Source organism: Capsicum annuum, chromosome 3 (assembly GCF_002878395.1).
Source record: "Capsicum annuum cultivar UCD-10X-F1 chromosome 3, UCD10Xv1.1, whole genome shotgun sequence".
In the NCBI taxonomy this organism is placed as follows: domain Eukaryota; kingdom Viridiplantae; phylum Streptophyta; class Magnoliopsida; order Solanales; family Solanaceae; genus Capsicum; species Capsicum annuum.
This window is the reverse complement of record NC_061113.1, coordinates 235,049,969-235,077,470: the sequence shown is the minus strand read 5'-3', so window position 1 is coordinate 235,077,470 and position 27,502 is coordinate 235,049,969. Positions and strand designations below refer to the sequence as shown.

The 27,502-nt window shown below is 32.4% G+C and overlaps 3 protein-coding genes, 1 non-coding gene and 1 pseudogene across 4 annotated transcripts; 3 read left to right on the top strand and 2 right to left on the bottom strand.

Moving 5' to 3' along the window:
* The first annotated feature begins 2,123 nt into the window (after positions 1-2,123).
* Positions 2,124-7,318, top strand: LOC107862926 (binding partner of ACD11 1). The gene is made up of 5 exons (XM_016708642.2): positions 2,124-2,358; positions 4,617-4,720; positions 4,905-4,980; positions 6,332-6,415; positions 6,512-7,318. Exons 1-5 carry the CDS (start codon positions 2,353-2,355, stop codon positions 7,076-7,078), a joined length of 837 nt encoding a protein of 278 aa, XP_016564128.1. The 5' UTR covers positions 2,124-2,352; the 3' UTR covers positions 7,079-7,318.
* Positions 7,319-7,752: 434 nt separating this feature from the next.
* On the bottom strand, positions 7,753-9,644 carry LOC107862928 (probable calcium-binding protein CML18). Its single transcript, XM_016708643.2, has 2 exons — positions 8,579-9,644; positions 7,753-7,974 (listed from the first exon to the last, which is right to left on the bottom strand). The coding sequence occupies exon 1, from the start codon at positions 9,089-9,091 to the stop codon at positions 8,600-8,602; it is 492 nt and encodes a 163-aa protein (XP_016564129.1). The 5' UTR covers positions 9,092-9,644; the 3' UTR covers positions 7,753-7,974; positions 8,579-8,599.
* Positions 9,645-11,495: 1,851 nt separating this feature from the next.
* On the top strand, positions 11,496-17,096 carry LOC107866074 (lysine-specific demethylase JMJ706). Its single transcript, XM_016712255.2, has 10 exons — positions 11,496-11,620; positions 12,919-13,228; positions 14,078-14,234; positions 14,420-14,639; positions 14,874-14,927; positions 15,011-15,090; positions 15,170-15,447; positions 15,537-15,926; positions 16,145-16,453; positions 16,741-17,096. Exons 1-10 carry the CDS (start codon positions 11,618-11,620, stop codon positions 16,872-16,874), a joined length of 1,935 nt encoding a protein of 644 aa, XP_016567741.1. The 5' UTR covers positions 11,496-11,617; the 3' UTR covers positions 16,875-17,096.
* Positions 17,097-17,512: 416 nt separating this feature from the next.
* On the top strand, positions 17,513-17,597 carry TRNAY-GUA. The gene is given in 2 exon segments: positions 17,513-17,549; positions 17,562-17,597. It is a non-coding gene; the product is annotated as a tRNA-Tyr (tRNA).
* Positions 17,598-23,659: 6,062 nt separating this feature from the next.
* On the bottom strand, positions 23,660-24,942 carry LOC107864994 (annotated as a pseudogene).
* Positions 24,943-27,502: the final 2,560 nt, after the last annotated feature.

The following is a 27,502-nucleotide window of genomic DNA, read 5'->3' as shown; positions in this document are numbered from 1 at the left end:
TTTTTTATTGTTTAAAAATAATAATTAAATTATATAAAAACGATATAGTTGTTAAATAGAATATGTATCTATATACGATATATGTATATAAATTGTATAGTTCTATCCAATATGAATATGTATAATATATATATATATATATATATATATATATATATATATATATATATATATATAGAAAGTGTATGAAAATTATATAATTATTGTATAAAACGTGTAAAAAAAAGTGCAATTATTGTTTTAATTGTGTATCAAAACTGTATAATTTTCGTATAGAATATTTATATGTATAAAAATTATATAAAAGGTGTGTAGAAACGGTATAGAACAAACCAATAAATTGAAATGGTTAGAAAGTAAAATTTAAATTCCATGGCCATTTTCATGGAAATAATTTAATTTGAAGTGTTGTTTCTGTCTTTTCCCCTCAATTTAAAGATGAAGAGTTAATTTATCATTTTATATCTATTTTACTTTTTTATTAAATATTATTATTTTTAATACTTAGATGACTTATAACGGACCTAATATATGTTATTTTTTTTTATAATAATTTAAATTTTTAATTATTGTGATTTATAACATCTTTTTTTTTTCTGTTTCAATTAATCTAGATTTACAATGACTTTCGCATAATTTTTCAATAATATATGAATATTCTCTCTGTCTCCATCTATGTGGTACACATTAAATTTCCACAGTCAATTAATTGCTTTTTATATTTTTTACACATATACTTTTATATTAAGTTCTTGATTATTGTGATTTATAATACTTTGTATTTTATTTTCAACTAATATATGTTCCTTTATGTCTTTCCCTGTTACATCTCAATTTATGTGCACTAATATAATTTCAATAGTCAATCATAATTTTTATGTTGACATATCATTTTGTGTCTATTTTACTTTTTTTTTATAAAATATTATTAATTTTTTAATGCTTAGCTGATAATAAAAATTAATTAAAGATGATATAGTAAAATCACGATGAAAGCAACGAAGCACATATGTCTAAGTGGCATGTAATACTAATTAGAAACAACATAGCAAATTGACTATAAAAATACTTCTATAATAATTAATTAACGGTGATACAGTAAAATTATAGTTAAAGCAGCTGAAATAGTTGTAAATGTCTACTTTATTTTTTTAATTAAATATTATTAATTTTATAATATGTAAATGACTGATAATATTTAATTAGGGATATAATAATTAAATAGGAATGATATAATAAAATTACGATTGAAATGGTTGAAACAGACATATCATAAATATCGATTTTAATTTTTTTACTAAATATTATTAAATTTTTAATACGTAAATGACTTATAATATTTAATTAGGGATATAATAATTAAATAGGAATGATATAATAAAATTACGATTGAAATAGCTGAAACAGACATGTCATAAATATCGATTTTAATTTTTTTACTAAATATTATTAATTTTTTAATACGTAAATGATTTATAATATTAATTAAAAATAATATAGTAAAATCAGAAACAGTTGAAGTAGATATGGCAACTTCGTGGCTGCTTTATTTGCTCTTAGTATTATATAAGAGAATATTTAAATCAGGAAACAAGGAACAAAGAACTTAAAAGAACCAGATTAATAATAATAAATAAAAGAAACTTCTTAGCTCCAATTTATGAGATTACACTAATATACTATTATTAGTTGTTGAGTAAAAAAGACTTCTTACTTTTACTTGTCAGTATTTTATTTCTCAAAGTCAACCTGCATGAACTTTGATTAATATTATTTGATATTTATCATGTTAATATTAGAAGGATTATAATTTATAACACTTTTCGTATAATTTTCGATCATCTAAATTTAAAATTTAAATCATTAAAATATATATTAATATTGATGAAAGTTTGTATAGGTTATACCTCGAAAAAGAGAAACAGTAATAAGTAACAGTGAACGCAACCTTAAAACAAAAGAATTTTTTGAGTTTGTTTTTTTCTTCAGTGTGAATTTTTTCTTAAATTTAAACGCACAACACAGAGAAAAGGAGGAGTCAAAAGAAAGAAAAAAAAGAAGTTACTTTTGGTTCAGGAATACGGTTTATAAAAAGTCAGGGGTCAAAAGTTCACAAAAAATCTCTTTTATACCTCGAAAACGAAAACAGCGTGTCCCATTTTTCCCATTTGTCCCTCTCGCACGTCTCACGTTGACGTTATTGAAGTTAACCCTTTTTCTCCTAAAACCCACACAACGCACCTCTCTGTATATCTCACTCCACAAACAAACAACCCTTATTTGCTCTATTTCTACAATTATATTTTGCTTCAATTTACTGCTGTTACACTTGTTTGATCTTCTTCTGATTCGATGTCGGTTAGTAATTCATTGTCATCGTTCTTTCTTCTTCTTTTTTTTTTTTTTTTTGGTTTTTTAGTTGTGAATCAATTTGATCTGTTTAGGTTCTATGAATACTTACTGTTCTGTTTGATTCGATTTTTGTTGTGATTGAGTTTGTTGATTGTTCTAGATTGAAATGCCCTAGATTTTGCTTGTTCAATTGAAGTCGGTGTTGGTTGTTCTTATTGCACTGTGATGTGATACCCTAGTATATAGTACTTGGATTTGGTATGGTAGATAAATCTGTTGGAAACTGTGTATTACAATGTAGTGTTCCTTATTGTTTTGGAGGAATTAGTTAGTAGTAGTACTAGCTGAGGTGCGTAATTAGTAATCCCCCGTCCCAATTTATGTGGCATTTTTTGGATTTTGAGATTCAAACAAGTCTTTTTTTAATCATATTTTTTTGATATATATTTTAGAAATTTTGAATTTGTCATTATTGTGGCTTATTGTACTTTTTAAGTTTAAGAAAAAGAGGGCAGACCGCTGCACTAAAGCTCCCACTATGCGCAAGGTCCACGGAAGACCCCACCACAAGGGTGTATTGTACGCAGCCTTACCTTGCATTTCTGCCAAAGGCTGTTTCAAGGCTTGAACCCGTGACCTCCTGGTCACATGGCAACAACTTTCCCCTTCTATTGTACTTTTTAAGTAGCTTTCTAATATGTAAATTTTATTTCAAAAAATTTAATATCCATGTCCTAATTCACAGTCAAAATTAAACTGTTTGACTTTTGAAATTCGAGTTGTGCCACATAAATTGGGACAAAGAGAGTAGGTGAGTGCCTTTCGTGGTTGCGGAAATGTACTTTTAGGAATTAAACTGGAAATGTCGATTAAAATGCTTTTGGAAGATTATTATTGTCAAAAGTTTTTTTTCTTCCCTTTTTTAGTTGTGAATCAATGTGATCTATGTAGAATCTATGAATTACGGTTCTATTGGAATCAATTTTTTGTGGTTGAATTCCTTATCGTGCTTATTTTGAGCAGCCATATTAATTCTTGATTGAAATGCCCTAGTTTTTGCTTGTTCTAATGAGGTCTATGTCGATCTGTAAGAAAGTGTGTGACAATGTAGTGCTCCTTATTGTTTTGGAGCAACTAGCTAATAGTAGTAGCTGAAGTGCCTAATTCATATGTGAATCCCTTTCTTGGTTGCTGAAATGTACTTGAATTACAGTTGAAATGTCGATTAAAATGCTTTTGGAAGATTATTGTCAAAAGTTGTTTTTTTTCCCTTTTTAGTTGCAAATCAATTTGATCTATTTAGAATGTCTGAATTACTGATCTATTGGATTCAATTTGTTTTGGCTGAATTTGTTTTTATCGAGTTTATTAGTACGCCCGTGAGTTTTAAACGTCTTATATTTTGCTTGTTCTACTGAGGTGTGCGACAGTGTAGCGCTCTTCATTGTTTTGGAGCAATTAGCAAATAGTAGTTGCTGAAGTGCCTAATTCATAGGTGAGTCCCTTTTGTGGTTGCCAACATGTACTTTTAGGAATTCCATTGGAATCGTCGATTGAAATGCTTTTGGAAGATTGTTAGATTCCAGATCATTAGTCTCATTTGCTCCAGAGACTGGACCTGACGTTATTGATGAGTGAAAAACTATAGCGTCCTTAATTGGACTTGAGTAGACTCGAGGACCCAGTGTATTTTTTGGAACAATTCTGAGTTCTGAATGTATGTTTTTCGTCCTCATGTTTTGTGCTTTTGGTCAGCTATGATGTTCTGTGGTGGCCTCAGTTTCTGATATGAGGCATTACTTCCATAGAATGATAAATGCACAACCATAGTTCATTTCTGAAAGATAGGCAGTATCTGGGACTAAAAGATCAAAATGATTTTTAGTGAGGAGTAATCTTCAATATCCTATTCGTTGTGTGCTGCTTATCATCGGGTTTCAAACCGTTCGCCACTCGCCCTCGGGGATTTCTTGGTTATAAAAAGAAGTCCTATTCAGTAGTGGATTTTGATAGTATGTGGTGGTGTCCATTGTTCAGTTAATGACTCTTAAGAATCTTTTGTGTAAATTCCCCAGTGCCTCAGGTTTTTCTCCTCCATAACAATAAATCCACCCGTGAGAAAAGTCTGTCTTAATATTGGCAAGGTTACAGGATACTCCACTAACCTTCCCAAAAGAAGAAGGAAATCAACATTTAAAATGTATGGCCTTTTCCCCTACGTTGCCAAGTCTTACTATTCATTTGTTTGTTGTTCATCATGACAGGCTAGAACAGTGAAAGTGAGCAATGTCTCTCTGGGTGCGTTGGAGCAAGATATCAAGGAGTTTTTCTCATTCTCTGGGGATATTGAATATGTTGAAATGATGAGGTTAGTGTTGGTAATGGAAAATATTTTCATTCTTCTTTCCTCTTCTGTCAGTTTTCCATCTAAACCGTGTTTTGAAATCGGAAAAAACCTGCCTTTTGAGAATTTAAAAGCAGTTGATACTATATTGGCTCCTTGTTGGTGTCTTTTATGACTTTATATAAGTTACCTTTTCTGGCTATTCTAGTGAGAATGAGCGATCTCAAACTGCATATGTCACATTCAAGGATCCCCAGGGTGCAGAAACTGCAGTTCTTCTTTCTGTAAGTCTACTTTTATTGTCCTTTAGAGTCCTATGTTAAATCTTTATGGTATATGTATAATAATTTTCCGCTAGTTCAAGTCTTACAGATTTGATGTTGAAAATGCTTGTAAGTTTCTTATTGAATGATTGATTTTAGGGAAGTAAGATATATATTGTCATTTGATTTTCATTGAGTGCATTTCTGTAAAAGATAATGAGTTGAGTTCCTGTGTAAATGTCAATTATAAAGCAGCAAAGCACTGGCCCATAATTGTCATTTACACCATGGATAGGGTTGCATGTGATAAATATTAGAGGTGTTTCCTGCACTGTGCGTTGCTGGTAGTAAATTTGCTCTTCTTTCTAATACATGTTTTGCTCTTTCTTTCTGTAGCTAAAGTAATTATTTGAGAGGCTGCCACTTGAAACTTGTAAGATCTGTACAAATCTAGATATCATTGGAGATATCCATCTATGTAATAGCTGGTGGTCCTCTGTATTTTAGCTTATATGTTGGAGCCTTTGGTCAATAAGGAAATCATATAAGACAAAAAGGGGCGTCTGATTACGAAAACAGGGTCAATTGATGTTGTGTTCCATAATACAGGCAATTATTTCATTGTTAGAAGTTTGTCACTTTTAGAATGCATGAGCATGAGGAAACTTACAATTCTCTTGAGGACCCAGCGGGTGGGAGGGGAGGCGAAGTTTTCTTCCTAAAAGTTATCTTTGGATTTTAGGTGTTAGTATTTCAGTATTTTATATGCCTTCTCTTCGTTCGTTCCTTTATGTGCTCTTGAAGGGGAAGGGAAGAAGATATGAATAACCCCTTCCCATTCTCTTTCCTTTGCATTAACCTAAATCGCGTATTTGGTAATAGCTAGCCCAAATTTTTTGAGTTGTTGTTGGAAGTCTTCAAGCTCGCCAGTTCTGCCAGATTAATTGTATGCAACCAAAAGGAAAAATAGATTTGAGATCTATTTTATGACTATTTGATGCATATGTGGCCTTTTCCCTCTGCCATTTGATGGATTTTATTTCTAGTGTGTCACTGTAGCCATATTTTTTCAAAAGGTTTCTAGGAGTAAAATGTTTCAGAAGCAAGTCTTGGGAGGAAATTGTAACTATAAAGATATGAATGATCCCCAACCCTTCTCTTTCCTGTGCATAACCTAAACAACATAATCAGTAACAGCTACAAAAACAAAAAACTTTTGAGTTGTTAAAAGTTTTGCAATGGGTTGGTCAGTTACCAGTGCTTGCATTTATGCTTGATTTGAACGCCGAAGGATTAGCTTTCCATATTTTTGCGTTCTTCTCTTTCTCTTTTTGTTTTTCTTTTTTTAGTAGGCTCATCTGTTATTTTCCAGGGAGCAACAATTATTGATCAGTCTGTTACAATAGCCCTCGAACCTGACTACGAGCTGCCTCCTTCAGCTCCACTGCCAATCAAGGTCTGTATAATTTATATAGACATTCTGGTATTTATCTACTGTCTGGTAGTCCCCCAACACTTCCTAACACAGTGTATGCCTCCTATATGCACACAGGCAACCGAGAGTGCTAATTCGGCTGTTGGTGGATCTGCCATTCAAAAGGCAGAAGATGTTGTGAGCAGCATGTTGGCAAAGGGCTTCATCTTGGGCAAGGATGCAGTTAACAAAGCCAAGGCATTTGATGAGAAACACCAGTTCACATCTACTGCCTCAGCAAAAGTTGCTTCTTTAGACCAAAAAATTGGCCTTAGTGAGAAACTTAATTTGGGAGCAACAATTGTGAATGACAAAGTGAAAGAAATGGACCAGAAGTTCCAAGTTACTGAAAAGACAAAATCAGCTTTTGCAGCTGCCGAGCAGACAGTTAGCACTGCTGGATCTGCCATCATGAAGAACAGATATATTTTGACTGGGGCATCTTGGGTTACTGGTGCTTTCAATAAGGTCACCAAGGCTGCTGGGGAAGTTGGCCAGAAAACGAAGGAAAAGATGGCAGAAGAAGAACATGCAAAAAACTCAGCTGAAGGTTATGTGCCTATACATGCTTTTACAGAGTCCCCAAAAGCCTCCAAGACTGAGGAACCTACCAAGCCATCTTCACCTAAGGGCTTAATCCTCTAGCTTTATGCAAAACAAATTTCATTAAACTATTTCGCTATTTCGCTTGTCTGATCTTTTAGCTGGTCATTGCGTTATGGTTAGATACTTAGATATGCTAGTTATAACTCTTAAGTAAAACATCCTGTAAGGTTTTGATGCATAGAACAATAGTTGCTGGACCGGTGAATTCCTGTCAAAGTCACCTCTTTGTCAAACATTTGCTATTTGATTGGTTATTTGGCTTTTGGAAGTAGGCAGCTACTTGAGGTTGTACTGCAACAAATTTTACTATGGGCATGAGCTTTGATCTGATTAGCCTGGTTTGTTCCTGTTGTGAAAACTGCTGAACACATGCTGCAGCGGATGAAGGAAAGTTGCTACAGAAACAGGAAATTTATTTGGGCTGTCATCATGATTGTGAACTTTTACGATCAAATCTGCTTTTTGAGCTGGGAGTGTATCTTCTGGAAAATATTTTGAGTAAATCTTTTTGAAAACATATTTGGTGCTGGCTGATTATATTTCGTTTGTAAAAAAGTTTTTGAAACTCAAAGTATGTAATGTTTTCCAAAAGACTTCCAAAACTAATTATGATCTTGATAACCGAAGAAGAATATTTTCAGATGTGAGGGTTTCTCCAAAACCTTTTATGCAAGGACAAGGGGAAACATGAAATATACTGAGGCAGATCTGTGTTTCATCCTTCCAAAAGCTTTTCATTCTGTAATAATGGATTATGCTACAAAAACTTGCCTCCCAAAAGATAAAACAATAAACAAAAACAAAACGAAGAGTGGCAAAATTGGAAAAATCAAGTTGAACTATGAACTCATTTGAAACATCCCCATCTATTTCCACAAAGGCAGCTTCGCTGATTAAAATGGGTTCTTGTCCGAGCCCAGTCTGCTTTCTTTCACCTGCATGGTTAATGTTTGAAAATTTCAACTTAGCAATCATCTATCAACATTCAACCATCAGATATGAGCTATAGGTTAATGAAAAGCTTGAAGATACCTAGTTTATTAGTATCACTTTGAATAGACTAGATGAAGAATCGAACAACTTTATCTAGAACAGTTTCCCAATTCCCACATATTAGCGTAGTTGCAAACAAAATCCCACTTTTGGTCTATTCCTAGAGTTCGTTGCATGCTTTTTAAGGTGTGATTTCTCCTACACTTTAGTCTATCTTGGTGTTAGTGTAGTTCAGACTTACACAAACTCCAACTTGTTTGGTGGGCTTAGTTAAGAAATAAAGTTACATCCTCGCAATTAGCTATAACTTCCCGCATGATGGTAAGCACTTGATCCTATCTAGGAAGAGGATTGTTGCATAAGCGGGATGAGTGATACATCTAGTGAGCGTGGTGAGAGGCTGCCCCCACGAGGGGCTAAAGCGACACATGTTGGAGTCATATGCTTAGTCAAGAAATAAAGTTGCACCCTTGTATTACTTATTTTTATCCCAACCAGCGTAAGATTAATCAAACAAGCATAGGAAACTGTCGACATTGCACTTACCAGAAAGAAAAACGCGTAAGTTCATGCCCACGAATTATCAAACGCAGCAGAAGTCATCGCCTGAGCAAACTCCTCAAAGCTAATACAACCATCACCATCCCTATCAGCTTCCTTAATCATCCCTGTTAACTCCTCTTGGGTAAGTGCATGACCTAATTTAGCCATCGAATGCGCCAACTCCGCCGCCGTAATCAATCCATTGCCATCCCTATCAAACATCTGAAAAATCTTCTTCAACTGTTCCTCCGAATACGGACATTTCGCCTGTATAAGCTCCGGTGCCACTAACTCAACAAACTCCGAAAACTCTATCAATCCATTGCTATTCCTATCTGCTTTCTGAATCAAATCCTCCAATTGATCGTCACTCGGTTTTAATCCTAATGATCGGAGCAATGATCCCAGTTCAAGCTGCGTTAAACTTCCGTCGTTGTTCCGATCAAATGACCGGAATATCTCACGTAGCTCCGCTATTTGATCATCGTCAAGCTTCGTCTGTGCTTCTCCGCTCATTATTTCTAATCACTATTCCAAATCTAAAAATTTTCTCCGGTGAATCGCGTCTGGATTATCGAGCCTTTCAACAGAACTATGGATCAAATTTTCACAAAGTGATCAACATTTGCAACTATATTCCAATACATCGGGAATTGGTAAAGATCATAAAACTTATGCTGAAAATTATTCAGATCAACTATGAAGAAATATCGGATCTGTGAATTGATCAAATCAAATATTTTCCTTTTTTAAAAATAAAAATAAAAATAAAAAATTCTGTGATGAAAATCACCATCGGTTTGCGTGCCGCACTCTCTGATTTTAATGATTGGGAGTTTTAAGATAAGGTAAGAGAAACCGTCAAAGCCATCCGGTGCCTCTGTTTTTTCAAATTTCAAAAAGTTAGTTGAGCTAATCACGCGGATCCTCACTCCTTACCCGCCACTGATTTTTTCTTTTTTTTTTCTTTTAAGTGAAATCTCATACTCCCCCAATAAAAAATGAAATTTTATTGGATATGATTTTTTAAAAGTTTATAGTTCAAAATTATGTTTATACACGATTGTTTGATTATAATGTGGATAGTTTAGTTATTTATAAGCATAAAAAGATATAAATTAAAATTAAAACAATGGTTGAATATTATTAGAAATATAAATTTTAATTAGATAGATTATTATTTTATTAAGAAAATAATTATTTATATTTGTTAGTGATGGTGGAGATAGTTTGTAGTGATCATTGCTGTTGTCATTGGATAGTATAGTAGTGGTGGGGGTAATAATGTTGTAGTGATTGACATGAGTGTAGTAGTTGGTAGTAATGGTGTAGTTGGTGGTGTTGTAGTGGTGATCGGATGGTGTTGGTTGTCGTTGACGATGTTGCTAATTGTGAAGGTGAAGGTGAAAGTGGTTGATAGTAATTAGTAATTAGGATTGGTTGTAGTATGGTAGAGACTAATAATGGTGGCGGAAGTGGTTATAGTGATGATGATGACAGTGAATATGATTAAAACAATTAAGGTGATGATGTGATTGCAATTAACAACATTAGTCGTGGCTAGAGACAATTGGCAAGGGCAAATTTAGAAAGAGACAGGGTCTGCACTCGAATCACCTCCACAAAAATATATAGAGTATATATAGGGTGATTCTTTTAATTTTTATGTAGAGATATAGATTTTGAATTCCCTCAACACAATATTAGAGGATGACTTAACAGTTCAGGATATTCAAAGTTAACCTTAAGGTTCCAAGTTCAAATCCTGGGTAGCATATTTTTATTTTTTGAACTCCCTTAGTGCAATACTAAATTGTTGGCAGTTGGTGGTTGATGGCGGTATAGACAAAGTGATGGTGAAAATTATCCACACAAAAATACATATTGATGATATTAAGCTTTTATTCAAAATCTTAAAAAGACCTATTCAAATTAAATAATTGCTTAAATCTTAATATAAAGTATGAACCATTTAGATTTAAATTTTATCAAGAATAAAAAATTGTCGATATTTATTGAAAGTCAACAAGGTCAATATTCGACATATTTGGAGAGAGATAGATCGTGGAATGATTTCTTATTAAATGAAAGGCATAATCATAAAGAGATCTTGATACTCTGGTCTGGAGTAAATCACTTAAAGACAAGAAATTTCTTATCCTAGCAAACTTAAACATATCAAATTAACTGTAAAAAGGTTATCACTTGTAATATTATAATTTTGGAATAAACAATGTCGGTTGCTTTCTATCCAACAATTGAATCGTTGAAGTATTAATAACTTTAAATCATAATATAACGTTTGAATATTACTTACGCTTGAACTAATTAAGGATGACAATGGGATGTGACAAGTTTATCTTTAACTCGCAAAAGTTTCAACCTCTCTCATCTCGACAATCAAACTATATTAGTTTTTGACCAATCTTTTTTTTTTTAAAGATAACCACAACTCAAAATATTTTTCGTATAGTTTTTTTAATGTCTTAAATTTAAAACATCGAATTAATATAATTCAATTTAGCTCCAAATATTAGTTAAATTGACTTTTTTGAAGCATAACATAACAAACAAAAGTGAACGAAGAGAGTAGTACAATCATTTTTTTGTGATTATTAGCCTGGTTGACAATGTTTTTAGAAAGTCAAACATATTTATGTCTTTAAAAAAATATTTATTTTAAAATGACGACGACTTTCGCCCTTTTTTGAATAGTAACAGATACTACTTTTTATTTTTAGAAAATATAAAACTATTTTTTTTTTTTTTCAAAAGCACTTTGAAAATGATGGTCAAGTAGAAATCACATGAAAATGCAAATAGTCCGTTGATTAACGGGCCGGGTCATCAGAGGCCCATACGGGTATTACCCAAATGCAAAGGTATAAATAGCTAACAAACTCTAACGTACTATCCATTTTCAAATCTTCAAAGAGCGGGCTCTCAGATTTCTCTCATTAACTTCTTCAACGCCTCTCTCTCTCTCTCTCTCTCTCCGTTTCTTCGAAAATTCTTCGCATACATGCATGAAGAACCCTCGATATGGTAATGTTTCTTCAGTTTTACTGCAGATTTTTGAGTTTCTTTTTCAGATATGGTAATGTTTATTGTATTTTCAGAAAATTCGTAGACATAAGAGTCAAAATTTTCACAGTATATAAATGTTCATATTTAGGATATATAACTTGTTTTTCTTACTTTGGATCAAGAAATCGAGTTTGTTGTACTAACTGTCATATTTTCAGAAAATTAGTCGTAATAAGAGTCGAAATATTTGCAGTATTCTGGATATAAATGTTCATATACATATATAAGTAACTTTTTTTTTTCCTACTTTGGATCAAGAAATCGAGTTCGTTGTACTTACTGTCATATTTTCAGAAAATTAGTGGTAATAAAAGTCGAAATTTTCATAGCATTCTACATATAAATGTTCATATTTAGATATATAACTTGTTTTTCTTACTTAGGATCAAGAATGATAAAGTTTATAAGTAACAAAATTGAGTTTGTTGTACTTCCTTTCCTGTTTTCAGAAAATTCGTAGTAATAAGAGTTGAATTTTCGCAGCATTCTGAATATAAATGTTCATGGTTAGATATATAACTTGTTTTTCTTACTTTGGAACAAGAATTATAAAGATTATGAGTAACGAAATTGAGTTTATTGTACTCAATTTTCAGAAAATTCGTAGTAATGAGTCTAAATTTACGCAGCATTCTAGGTTTAAATGTTCATATTTAGAAGTATAACTTGTTTTTCTTACTTTGGATCAAGAATGATAAGGCTTATAAGTAACGAAATTGAGTTCTTCGTTGTACTCATATTTTCACAAAAATTCGTAGTAATGAGTCGAAATTTATGCAGCATTCTAGGTTTAAATGTTCATATTTAGATTTATAACTTGTTTTTCTTACTTTGGATCAAGAATGATAAAGATTATGAGTAACGAAATTGTGTTTGTTGTACTCATGTTTTCAGAAAATAATGAGTCGAAATTTGCGCAGCATTCTAGGTTTCCATGTCCATATTTAGATGTATAGTAACTTGTTTTTCTTACTTTGGATCAGGAATGATAAAGGAGATTATAAGTAACGAAACCGAGGCCTTTGTACTTGTTGTCATATTTTCAGAAAATTCGTAGTAAAATAAGAATCAAAATTTTTGCAGCATTCTGGATATAGATGTTCATATTTGGATTTATAACTTGTTTTTCTTACTTTGGATAAAAAATGATAAAGATTCTAAGTTACGGAATGAGTCTGTTGTTCTAAAAATCAAAATCTCCGCAGCATTCTGGATACAAATGTTCATATTCTTACTCTTATAAGACTTTTCTGCAGGCTGAAACGGGGGATTGTTTATCTTGTGAAAAAAGAGTGCCAGGAAAATATAAGCATACAGATGTTTTGAATGCTGTTCAGAAAGTAACAAAAACAAAATCTGGAAGAGAAGTGAAGAAACCTCGTCGTCATGACACTTCTCATGGAAAGAGAAAAGTTTCTCAAAAAAGAAAAGCCCGTCGGCTTAGTATGGATGAATTTGATTGGATCGATGCGATGAAAGAATGCCCAGTATATCGTCCGTCGAAGGAAGAGTTTGAGGATGCCTTGGTTTATGTGCAGAAAATTGCTCCTGAAGCATCAAAATATGGTACCCCCTGATAATTGAAAACTTTCTCTTGATGTTAGTCACTCCGCTTCAATCTGTTGTCTTACTTTCTTTTTTAGTTCGTTTCAAAAAGAATATCTCTTTCCTTTTTCGGCAACTTTTTAATTCTAATGTTCCACGTGGCATGTTTAAGACCACAAGATCAAAGGGAATTTTGGTACATTATACATATATTTAATTTACGAAGAACAAGTTAAAACGGAGGGATTAGTATATTTGTATGGCAATGTATGTGAAAAGATGTCAAGGATTCCTGAATATAACTTGCCGTTTTAGCTGCAGTATTGGAAAGCTTTAGAGCAACATATGTACTATATATTACTCTCTCAGTACTACCATTTGTCACTATCTATTTCTCGAGGGTTGAACTAAGTGAACTTTGACCCGAAAGATCAAAATATGTGGTAGTAGTACTTCATTTCTATTTTATGTTTCTGAAAAATTAACTATTTTCTTCAAATTCACTATCAGAATTCACTAAATCGACCATCAATAAGCAAAAGGTGAGTAAGCTTGAGATGAAAGGAGTATAACGTTACTCTTCTAAGGTTATGAGCTGTATATGTTTCCTACTTCTGATTTAGGCACTATCAGATCACAGCATTGTAATGGTGTCGCTATAGTCTATAGAATTTTCTCATTAACCTGATAATGGCTCGAGGAACCAGAACAGTTAAAATAAGTCTCTTTGATACATTCACTAGACTGTTCTTTTCTGACCATACAATGATTAAGTTGAACTATTAATTGCTTCTTGCATTGTGCTGTGGTAATTGTCATAATTTTTTCATCCATCTTCTGATGATTGACCAGAATTTTACTGAATTTCAGGCATTTGTAAGATTGTCTCTCCTGTGGGATCTTCTGTTCCAGCTGGAGTAGTGTTGATGAAAGAGCAAAAACATTTTAAGTTTACCACTAAGCTGCAACCTCTTCGACTTGCTGAATGGAATAACAGCGATAAGATCACCTTCTACATGAGGGGAAGGTATTATATAACGAGTGATGTTCAGTATTAGCTTTATATAAACAAGTATTATCACAAAAGGTGTCCATATTTACTGCAGCACAAATCACTTCTATCATAGTGTTTCTCATTATTGACATTGTCTTGCTACGTACCTGTTGGATCTTATATGATCATTTGCTTCATGTGTCTTGTTTGCGTTCCAGAAATTATACTATTCGCGATTTTGAGATAATGGCGAACAAGGAAACAGCTCGAAGATACTGCATATCTGGATGTCTTCCTCCTGCATATGTGGAAAAAGAATTCTGGAAAGAAATGGCACTTGCAAAGAAAGGAATGGTTGAATATGGAATTAATATAGATGGTAGTGCCTTCTCAAGCACTTTCGCTGATCCTCTTGGAAGTAGCAAATGGAATTTAAAGGTTCTACTTATACTTTTGCTGCTAGTTTTTTGTCCGTCTTCTTATGTTATCATCTTTCTTCATTGTCTACGATGGACTATATCCTAAGCTTATTTCTGCTTGTGGGTGATTTGAAGTGAATGGAAGTTCATATTTTACTGTTTCTCATGATAGACTTCATCGCACTGTTATTTGTGTCGAGGAATAAGATTTGCAGATACCATGATTAGTATCATATCGTTGTTCGCTGTGCAGATACTTCCTCGGCTGCCAAGATCCACATTGCGCTTGCTTGTTAATGAAATCCCGGTAGTGTATGAATGTAAATTCTGGGAACAATGCAGAATTCAGTAAATCCTACAATGGTTTTGATATATTTATATTTGTTTCAGGGGGTAACAGAACCCATGCTGTACATTGGAATGCTATTTAGTATGTTCGCTTGGCATGTAGAGGATCACTATCTCTATAGGCAGGTCATACGAACACATTCTCTTAGATGTTTTTGAACCATTCAGTTTGTTTACATTTTACTTACTTTTGCCACTCAGCATTAACTATCAACACTGTGGAGCAGCCAAAACTTGGTATGGAGTTCCTGGTCATGAAGCTCTTCAGTTTGAGAATTTTATTCGGGATCATGTTTACAATGAGGAAATCTTGTCAGAAAATGGGATCAATGGCGTCTTTAATATTCTTCAAGAGAGAACAACGATGGTTTCTCCAAAGATTCTGCTGCAATATGGTGTCCCAGTTTACAAGGCCGTGCAAATGCCAGGAGAGTTTGTTGTTACCTTCCCTAGAGCATACCATTCAGGATTTAGTCATGGTTAGATTTTGATAAGTCACTCGCGATGACCACAGACAATATTGCGGATATTACATTGCCCATACAACTAATTTTCTTGGTTCCTGCAGGCTTTAACTGTGGTGAGGCCGTGAATTTTGCAATTGCTGAATGGTTTTCATTTGGAGCTGCAGCTAGTGAACGTTATGCTCTTCTCGGCAAGATGCCAATTATTTCTTATGAAGAGCTCCTCTGTGCAGAAGCAATGCTTCTCCCAAAGTCTTTAGCTCACAAACCTTATTGCACAGCAGATTCAATCGATGTTCGTTGTGTAATGACTTCATTTTCATGCCTATTGAGATCATACCACCGTGCCCGCTGGTGCTTGGAGAAGTTGAAAACTTCTCTTAGAACGTGCTCAAAACCTCAAGGGTCATTTACCTGCATCCTCTGCAAACGACTCTGTTATGTGGCATACCTTGAGTGCAAATGTTACGCTGGTCCCATATGCCTTTTTCATGGTACTAGAGCTAAACTCCTCAACATTATTTACCGTCTCCAATGAGATTTTTAAAAGGAAAATTGCAATTTGTTTTAGAAGCAACAGTTGGTGCAGCTCAATGGGCCATAGGGTACTTAAACTTGTTGCACTTATTGAGCACCATTTGATCATTCCATTTTCCGCTCTTCCAGTTTCCATATCCTGTTTCTTTAACAAAAACAAACTTGAATCATGCAGATTTTGAAACTTTTAACTGTCAATGTGGAAGTAGCTGCTGCCTATTTGTTACTGAGGACATCTCAAAAATGGAAGCTGTTGCACAGATGTTTGAGGCCGAGGAAGGAATACATTGTGAGGTTGAGCAGAAAATGAAGTCTCAGCCTTACTTGCGGATGCAAACCTTATTTCCGCGCATACAAGGAAAATATCGTCCGTATTGTGAGACAATGTCAAGTGGTACTCAAAATGTAGACACTGGTATAAAGATGTCCATGATCAGAAGCTCATCTGTCCAAGGCAAGCAAATGAGGGATAAGAAGCAAAACGGTATACTTTTTTCGCAGATTAATATTTGTTTGATCGTCCTATAATGCTGCAATACTTGCAACAAATTGTCATCTTTTTCCCTCTCCCGGTTCCTAACTAGTTTTCGACTAGTTTGGAATTGAGGCATAGTAGTAGTAATCACTGTTTCTTAGCTAGTTTGCTTTCATGCACTTGCTATATTAGACTGAAGGGCCTTCATATAAACCAAATGATGCAGCATATTTACACAAGAAAAATTCTCAGTTAGAATAGCACTGCTACGATCCTCACCGTGTTATTTTCTACAGCGAATCAATGGAGCTTGACAACGAAGGAACATCTCCCAGGAGCGCGCTATGCTTGTCAACCGCAAGAAAATGACACCATGGAAAAAAAGGCTCAAAGACATAGCTCTAGTACTGTTGAGGGTGACTCCAAATGAGAGCCCATCAAGTTCTACTAACCTCAATGTAAAGATATCAACCAATGTGCCTTTTCTGTTTTGTCCAATCATGGGAGGCACAATATCAGCAGTAGTAAATTGCAAGTCTTAACTATTGATTTTTTGTTAGCATATATAGCATAAATGATATACTATATATGCATGTACATGTATATCGTGTTTATTTATTTATTGTCTGAATCGCATTAATGAAAATTCCAACTCCGCTACTAAAAATGTTCATTTTATATAACTGATGCTTTGAATCACATTAATGAAAATCCTAACTCGATAGTTATATGATCAATCTTTCGTTTCTCACTTATCAATCATCACGCAATATATAAATATTGCCGAGTGTTAATTTTTTCCTTTTTAATTTATATGACAGTGTGTGATTGGACATGAATTTAAATAAAAATATAAATATTTCTAAAGCTTATGATCTAAAACAATTGTAGATATTTATGTGCTCAAATGAGAAGTTACAATTATATTATTGTTATATTAAATAAGAAAGTATGGCAGAAACCAAAACTTTGAGAGTTCTGACCAATATTATACATAATAGATAAAACAGGAAAAAATGCTAGTACTGATAAAAAATATAAATATATTAAGCAAAGCTTGCAACAAATCCGACCTTAGCTCAGTTGGTAGAGCGGAGGACTGTAGTTTGTTGCTGATATCCTTAGGTCGCTGGTTCGAATCCGGCAGGTCGGATAACAACCCATGTTAGGTGCGATTGAAAGTCCTTATGTAATGACCGATTTGGTGTGATCGCGTCATTATCTTTTTTATTTCCTCATTTTGTCTTCATTTAATTTTATTTATCATTAATCTATATCATTAATTTATAGTAGCTTTCCCCTCCTACCCTACTTTTCTTATAGACTAATTTTTCAAATTGTTGATATTATGTTATGCAAGAAATATATAATCTATTTAAATATTGTGTTCGTTGAAACAATAAAGTAAGATGAATACATTACGATACATCATGAAACAATATGTAACAAGCATCCAAACAGAGACACTTTTTATGGCAATAGGATTTGATCATGTGGCATGAGCTTAATCCACATCACTTGACATGAACTCATTTTTTTTTTTACTCTTTTCCGCTTACATATCAATTTTTTTCTACAATAGGGGCATGATCTCCTTCTCTCTCTTTCCCTTTTTAAAATAAAATAAAGAATTCATCTCCTCCTAGCCTTCTCACTCTATCCTCAAAAGTTAGATTTATGAGTAATTCAAATATAAGGTTAGTAAAGCATTTGTTTTAGACATCTAAAATGTTTAGGCCTCAAAAGATTTCAATTGTGAATTTTGTTATTTTAAAGGTAACTTTCATAAATTCTAAATTTTTAATGAGTTATAACACTTTTTACCATAACTTAGTTTAATTACAAGATATCCCGAATTTTGACTTTTGTGATACATATCTTTAACCTTGATACATATGCATTGTGATACATTTGTAACTGAGTGGTTAGTTAAATAAGGAAGTAACTGAATTTCAATTATTACGGGGAGTAAATCACGGACAAATCATGGCATACCATATCCACTTTCAAATGAATCTCTGAAATACCCAAAATCAGCAAATAGAAGATCAACTTTCAATTTTTTCTTCCTTCTCTCATAATTTAAACATGTTTTGCCTCTATTACATCTGGTAAAATTACGCAATACCCATTCAAAATTCAATCTCACACAAAATAAACAGTTTATATATATCAAACATTTTATAAATGAATAAAAAATATGAATCACTATCAAAAAGTATTGTCATATGTATCACTAGTATTTTGACAACAAATGTATCATTCATATCTATCACTAATATACTGACAAAAAATATATCACTCATATGTATCACTGTTTATAATACGAAAATGTATCAAAAAATTAACAACATTATATATGTATCAAGCACATCAATCAAAAATATATGTATCAACATCAAATTAGATATCTAATTTGCGGACCATTGCAGTGGTCATCATCATTGCCATGGTTCCGTCGAAAATTATGAGATTTTTTAGCTTATTCTTCAAAAGAATATGAATGCTTATCAACATGAAGCACACAATAAAACTTTCAAAATTTTAAGGAAAAAAAAAAATTAATAGAGATGGAAAAAAATTGAATCAAATTGTACATTGCAAATGATAAGATCTCATGAAAAAAAATTTGATTTGATTTTTTTTTTAGATATTTAAGAGATTCTCTCCCATTATTTACTATCCTAAAATAAATGCAAAACTATTTCTTATTTAATATGTATCAAGACTTATTTAATATGTATCAAGAGAAAAAGGAGAAATATGAGATTTTATGAAATATTTTAAAAGATAAGGAGTTTTATTTATTTATTTATGCCTCTTAAGGTTGTGTTTTTACGTAATTTATTCTTATTTTAATTTCACTTAAAATAACATTGAAGATTGTAGCATACATATAAAAGAAAATAAAGAAAAGCCTATGTAGTTTTTATCAAAAATATTTTAGAAATTTGAATTAAATAACCCAACTTCATATTATTAAATAAATTTTTACAACAGCATCCAAGTTAATATATTGCAAACAAATGACTAACATCTTATAACCTAGAATTAATCTTACTCAGGACAAATAGTTATATCACTATGCAAAGTTGAAGGTTTTGTATATTTTAAAAATACTATAGTAAAAACAAATAATATGTAACAACAAAAAAGTAAATTTAAACTATTATTATTAACGTGTCTATGTATATACTAGTGTTCTCGTAGATATGTTTGCAGGTAAAATAGTTATGTTTTATAACTGGATTCACTATGATTTTTTTTATCAATAATACACTCGAATGTGTGCAATGGTGTTTCATATCTTAAAGTTGATTGTAGTGTGCGTGCACCCATTATCAAATATGTATAAAACAACTGAAACATATCTTGATAAAGAGGATATTTGTCATTTATTTGATTGCGTAGTATATTAAATAATCCACAGATTTGTAAGGACAACACCACCAAAAAAAACTTCTCGGTCCACATCTTCGGTGTTTTATCAGAATTTTGGTTGAATTGGTCACAACAAAATTCATTGCAAGTGTTAATTTGTCATTATCACAGCACACACAGAAAGTTAATTACCTTAGTGACTATGACAAATTGCCAAAAATGTTTAGTAGTCTATAGAGGTTCTCAAAGTGCTTAAACACAAGGTGAGATGCAAGAAACAAACAGTGGGGCAGTGGGGCATCTGGATGCTGACCCATAACCCATGGCACTCCCATATCCAAAGATGTATCCATCGATGCTGCCCAGTTGACGTAAGGTTTGGAACGAGCACCATAATGAGGCTCAACATCACCATTGTCATACTCATTTTCCATCTACTCAGACAATAATGAAGAGCGAGTAATATTAGACTCGTTTCTTAGTAGTTCGAATATAGTAAATCACAATCAAAAGCTAATCTGAGACAAGATAACCGGCTCACCCTGAGATGCGTAAAGATTTTCTTGCTTGAGTATGTCAGCAATTTTGGCCGTGAATCATTTCATTTAATCCTGCAACAGGAGTCCCGCATGTCAATGAACTCCAAAACCAGTATCCAAGAAAAACACTTAAAAGCATAAGGAGAAAATCACCTTGAATGGTTGACTATCCGTTCGAAATTCAATTCCAGGAATGAAATGCAACCAAAGAGGAAATCTAGTGTCTCAAATTAGATCAAAACCATCAATTATCAGTAAGACAAAATGTATAAATTGCAAAATTGCATAAAAGAATATAGAGCTATCTACAGTTCCATTCTGCACAAACAAGAAAGAAAGAATAAAGATCTGAAAAAGCATAAACTTTTAATAGCTTTTGTCTTTCATAGGAAAGTATAAATAACTTCGGGGCAGAGGGGCAAATTCGATCTTCCATATGACATATTAGACCTTTATTAAGATATCTTCTATCAATTTTATTCATATTACCATAAAACGTACCTGCAAATTTGTAACTCATAATCCTGCATTTTTTTTAGTTTATTGCCTTTGGTTGTTTGACTTCTCTCTCTTTATAAATTGTTTCTAAAGTAGAGTCAGTGAGTTACCAACTTAAGTTTATACTTATAAAGCAAACAATTCTCAGAACTTACTTCTAATAGTCAATGTAATTTTTTGCTTTCTTTTTTGAGGCAACAATGCTCGTTGGGGATACTTCTCTTTCAGATACTGCCCAAGAAATCTTCTCATCACCAACAACATAGTAATGATAAAATTTACACGCTCAAATGGCAGAGTACAAGAAAACCATATCATTATGATAGCAAAAGAGTCGGCAATTACTGCATCTCCCTCAACCAGCGTGGACACGCATGAAAGGGGATTCAGCTTCAAGTATTCTATTCCACTCATTATGAAGGCCAAAAATAAGAACCAAAATTTAAAAAAATTCTTCAATAATATGTCTAACACCCCCAAACCTAATTTCTCATCTTTGATCCTAATTGATTACAATCAACTGCTCCATATAACAGTCTAACTAACACAGGCACACACTCTCCCCCCCCCCCCCCCACCCACACAACCAATAGTATTTTCTTAGATCATATACAAACACAGTTGATATAATATTTTCTACTTTGCATTATCTAACACAAAAAAATACGAAAAAAAACACTTATTTTTCAAGAAAACACTTTCCATCATACCAAACACATCCCAAGTATAATTTCCTTGTAACTTGCTACACTAAAAAACTTTCAACTGTTCAAAAACTTACAGAGATGGAAACAGTAAGTAATCAGATTTTTTTGATAATTGGTAAGTAATAATAAAGGGCAAAAAGTAAGTAGATATGTGAAAACAAAATAGTTGTGAGCAATTTTTTTTTGGTAAGTAATATAAAAGGCAAAAAGTCAGTAGAGACATGAAAATAAAATAGTAGTGACCAGATTTTTTTTGGTAAGTAATACTCCCTCCGTTTAAAAAAGAATGGCCTACTTTGACTTGACACAAAGTTTAAGAAAATAAAGAAGACTTTTGAATCTTGTGGCCTTAAATTAAAGTTATGTCAAATGTACCAAAATGCCCTTTAATCTTGTGGTCCTAAACATGCCATGTGGAAAGTTGAAATTAAAGTATTGCAAAAAAGAGAAAGAGTCATTCTTTTTTAAACGAACTAAAAAGAAAAATAGGTCATTTTTTTTAAACGAAGGGAGTAATAAAAGGCAAAAAGTAAATAAAGAAAAATAGTAGTGAGCTGTTTTTTTTGGTACGTAATTATAAAAGGCAAAAAGTCAGTAGACGTGGAAACAAAATAGTAGTGACCAGATTTTTTTGTCGTAAATAATAATAAAAGGTAAAAAGTAAGTAGACATGTCACATGTGGAAACAAAATAATAGCAAGGCAAAAAGTAAGTAAACAGTTTTTTTTAAGTAAAAATAGATATGTGGAAACAATAGTCTTTTTCGAATTCTATCTATTAAACTGAAAAAGAAGAATCCAATGTCAAATTGGATTATTTCAATTATTTGGTCGATCGATCTAGAAATCTGCAAAGTTACATTTGTGCATTAACTGTGAAAATGAAAGATAAGTGTAAATAATGATACTCCACTACATTACTAAAATATGAACCTTCGCATGGAACTCATGTCTGAGCTAATGGCAATCCATGCGTCTCACATGCAGACTTCAAAATCTCTAGAACTTCAGGTAATGCGGCATGATAGCTCAAATCACATACCTGATAAAAATATCTCATTTATCATGCTGAAAAAATTTATTTAAAAATGCATTAGTTTGCAAGTTCAGACCAATTACCTTGGCATCCTGAAAGGTTGAAACTTCAGAAGTTGAGAGATCAACAGCCTATTAAGAAGTAAGAAGTTCGGGAGAATTTCAAAAAACTGGACCCTCGCTATATTTGCCAAAGTATGTACAAACAAGCAATTGAATAAAAGCAAGACTCATGCATACCAAAAACAAACAAAAAAGATCATGATAAACAGAATGCATCTTAGAGACAATCTAACCCCTAAACAAGAGCAGTAATGAGGATTAAATGAAGGACAAAAAAATCAAATGATAAGAGAAACTAACAAAGTGAAAGATATAGACAACGACTAATAGTGGAGCACATAGTATTTCAGATCTTACGAAATTGCAACTTAACTGTTATCGTTTCATTCTCAGGAATAAAGAACTTTACTATGTAAATTCTATCTTAATATTCATTTGTTTAGGGATTGATGCTTCAACCTGAAGTACCGTGAACTATATTTTTATACATAAAGCACATAAAGATATAGTAACAGTTTCGAAGCATATATGCACAAATTATATACTTAACACTGAATAAACACATGCATACATAGTTCCACTACTTAGCTAAATAGGTAACAAAAGAAATTAGCGGGAATGAGGGAATAGATAAATTTCGAGAGACAAAAGAACACAAACCTTAAGGGTTTCGCACACACTTTCAAGCTAAGTTGAAGGTTTTAAATACTTAGTTGGGTAAGTGTAATGATCTACACATATTTCTTGTTTTCAACTTGCTTTTTATAGGTTAGTGATTTGGTCAAATGTTCTAATCTTGATTGTCTCAGTAGGATGCTGGTTATTTGGAGAAATTTTATAGAGTGAGGATATAGCAATTGATGACTATAATTGGATTAAGATTGAAAACTTCGTTGATAAAACTCTTGAATTCTACAACGGTCTTAGAATCCACACTCAAATGGATAACAAGCATGGCTCCATAATATTCTAGATATAGTAAGTTTGCATCTGTCACCAACCAAGGAGTAGAAGGTTCAAAAGAGTCATCCGAATGTAAAAATCATTCTTAGCTTGTCTGAAATAAGCAACCTTTAGATCCCCATCCACATCGACAGTAATCTACAGAGAATCATTAAAGGAATTTAAAGAGCATAATTGTGATATGAGAAGAAACGAAATCACATGTCGAACTATATAGCAAAATTTAACCTAATCAAGTCTTGGCAAAGGATGCATCACTACTGCATGTTTCTGCATAGTATTTAAGACACTCAGGTCCACAATATACTTCCCTCGAGACTCTTTATACAAATCAACCCTCTCTTCAAATTTTTCTCTTTGAATATGAGTTTGATATACCACACCACATTTAGAAGCGACCTCCAACAAATCATCACTTTCTTCCCAGTAAACCCCCATTGATGTCAAATAATCCTTGATGTCATCCTAAAATGAATTCATAACAATTCATCTGTTATCAAACAAAAATAACATTATGTAATTACATTTGACTTTAGAACAAACGTTTATTAAATTGAATGAGAGGTAATGCTAATTACCAGCTCAAAACAATCAAAATTTCATCTTTTCTCATACCTTCATTTTAACCACATCATGGGATACAAAGTAAATTTTTACATTTTGGTACTTCACAAGAAAGTGAGTAACTGAACGAACTGTCCTCCCATAAGCTAGATCACCAATAACAACAACTTTTATACCATCAAGTTTTTCTATTTCTCATTCAATGTTGTACGCATCTAGAAGGGTCTGTTTCAGAATTAATGAGAATAGTTTTGTTGCTGTAGTCAGACAAGAAAAAAAAGACCAAGAAAACTATGTATATGCCATTGATATGTTCTGTTGCAGTCAAACAACAAAAGCATACTCAGATAAACATCATATGTACTCTATTATGTAGTTTCATCCAATTAAGTCTCTATATGCTATTCAGAGTTTGTTATGAGTTATAACGGAAGACGAACATTCTAAATAGATGACAGTGATATTTACATAGTTAAGACTTAAGAACTATGTCATTAGTGAGCTCCAGAAACTCAGCTGTAATGCATTATCCAAAAAAGTTATTGTTTCCTAGTCTATATCTGTTAAAAGGGGAAGGATAGAACAATATCCCCACACAAGCTTAGAATGAGGGGAAAAAACTTACCATGAAGCAACTTAACTTTCTCCGTTCGATCAATTTCAACAGGATACTTAAGAAGGTGACCTCTCATTTCAGTGACTTCACCAGCCGTGTACTGTAGCCAGTTGTGTTCACCAAATACTCTCATCCGTCTCACGCATTCAAGACTCTCTGGATGCTAAAAAAATTGCTCTATAGTTGTCGTGTGCTCTGCCCACAGTGACTTTCTATATCTGTATATCTGTAGTCGAAATGCGATAGCAACTTAGTCACAAATATTTACTACTTGAAAAGAAATGCATTGTAAGAATGGTCTGAATATCAGTTTATTGCATCAATCCGAAGCAGATACTGTTGGACATCTAACTTTCAAAATAAACTTTGAGATATTCACTCACTAAAAAGGAACAAAACAATTTGGAAATCATCCTTCTTTAATATAGTGAAAACGAACCATTAACACCAAGATAATTGTTTTTCATCTCCAACTATTCGAATTTCCAGATTACTGATGCAAAAACACCACTTACTACATTTACACGTCTACAAGTTATCATCAGTGAACTGGTGGAACTCTACTAAACAAACTCTCTACATAATCTAAACTCAGTTTTTCTATAACTACACTGCCTAACAACGATAAACAGGAAAAAAGGTTAATTCCTTTTTTTCTCTGAACAAGAAAGCAATCGTAAAAATTTTAAAAAATAAAAACCTTTCAAATTGAGTGGTTTTCGGGCACGAAATGCACATGGACTTCTCCAATAAGAATAGAGCTTCAACTTCTTTGACTCCTCTCCACTTTCTGCCTAACAATTCATCAATAAAAATAAAGTGATTAAATCAAAAATTAACCCTAAAAACTATTGTACCTTTAGGAAAAGAAATAGCACTATTATAAAACAACAACAATTACAGAGGTTTAATTTTAATTTAAGTTATTAAAAACAAAGCTAATTACATATCCTAATATAAAAAGATCAAAACTTTAATTAATTAGTATCACAGAATAACACTAAGAAGATATCCAAAGGATAATTGAATTAGTTAGTACCATAACAATATTAACTACAGATTTAGAGAAAATAGATTAAAACTTGAATTAATTAATTTGTATAATAGAATAATAATAATAACAGATTTGAAATAAAAGGATTAAGACTTGAAATAATTAGCATCATGTATCATATATATAACAAACATCAAATGAAAACTTGCTCCACCATCAAAGATGCACTTACCAAAAATAAATCATGATGGACTAATGAAAAATGAGATTAAGAACATGAATTTTGCTTGAAGCTTGTGTTTTGGTGTCAAGGTGCGTAGGAAATACAGTGGAGAAAAGGGAAAACAGAGAAAATGGAGATGAAAGAAGATTTTAGGAAAGTAAAACAGTAAAGACAAAAGACACGATAAAGTGTCATTGATTGGAGGTTTTAGTTATCAAAATATCCTTACTGTTGATATTATTAATGAAAATATCCTCAAATAAGACAAAATAATAGTAATCAAAGTCTTCATTTATATAAAAGAGTAATATTTAAAACCTCTTATATTTCTGACAAACTGACAATTATTGAAATGCCCATAAACACTAGAAATCAGCGAACTCCAATTCATCAAGATTTGTGTTATTAGGCTTGAAATAATCCCTTATCTCATTGACCCAAAGTAAGGATGGATTATCTCATAACATATTATTTCAAGTCTAAATTATAGTCACGTTAGAGAGTTTGTCATCAAAGTAGATGAATTTGGAATCAAATGAACCAAAACGCACACTTCTTATAAACATAATATCAAAAAAAGACAATTCGTCCAAAAATAGGCGAACTGTTTGTGATTCTCATTAATATTCGTTTTCTAAATAATTTTAAAAAAATGAAATACTTTAGGTGTTCACCTATAAACTGGCGAATTCCATTTTCACAAAATAAAATTTTGCAAATTTTGTAAGAAGGGATAATTAAAAAAAATAAAAGTTTTGGACTCAAAACTGGCTAATTCCATTTCCACAAAATATTTTTTCGCACTTTGCAAATTTTGTAATAGTTTATTAAAGTGTTCAATAAGAAAATAAAAATATATATAAGTTATTAAAAATTATATAATGCAGGACCCATTTTTTTCTATATAAATACACATTTATTTATACTACATCTTATACACTAAAACAAGATATAATTTTTTTAAATGAACATGTATATATGCCAAAAATACATGTATTTCAAAAAAAATTGTAAATAACTAGGTTAAGAAAAAATGAATATATATTAAAAAAGATATTACATTTTTATTTTTTTTGGGTAACTAAACATTTTATTACCAATTGAACATTACAGAGCAAAACCAGACTTATCAAACTATTAACAAGAATAATAGTTCAGAAAAATTAACTAACCTAATGATCCTTGTGTTGCTGGCGACGACGATCTTCTCTTTAGCTATAAGTAGTGGCTGCAGGCTGCTAGAGGCATCGTGAAAATGCTTAAACCTGCAGACTTTCCCTTGGTATACTTATGAATTCACTCCACTTCTTCATGCCATGCTAGTGTTACCTTTGGAAACACACCAAGTAATCTCATATACCTCTTACTGATGTGAAACTGTTCCATTGCATATACTTGTAGCTTCAAGACAGCATTTAGAGGCCTTAAAAATCTCTTGAAGAAGCCAAGATGCCTGTTTAGGCATGACTTGCTCCG

Bases quoted from the DNA above. Each gene is read 5' to 3' on its own strand.
- LOC107862926 (XM_016708642.2), top strand. The intron at 4,981-6,331 runs GTAAGTCTACTT...GTTATTTTCCAG, and splicing joins AAACTGCAGTTCTTCTTTCT to GGAGCAACAATTATTGATCA. The intron at 6,416-6,511 runs GTCTGTATAATT...ATATGCACACAG, and splicing joins CAGCTCCACTGCCAATCAAG to GCAACCGAGAGTGCTAATTC.
- LOC107862928 (XM_016708643.2), bottom strand. From the start codon at position 9,091: ATGAGCGGAGAAGCACAGACGAAGCTTGACGATGATCAAATAGCGGAG.
- LOC107866074 (XM_016712255.2), top strand. The intron at 14,928-15,010 runs GTAGTGTATGAA...TATTTGTTTCAG, and splicing joins TGCTTGTTAATGAAATCCCG to GGGGTAACAGAACCCATGCT. The intron at 15,091-15,169 runs GCAGGTCATACG...TTTGCCACTCAG, and splicing joins GAGGATCACTATCTCTATAG to CATTAACTATCAACACTGTG.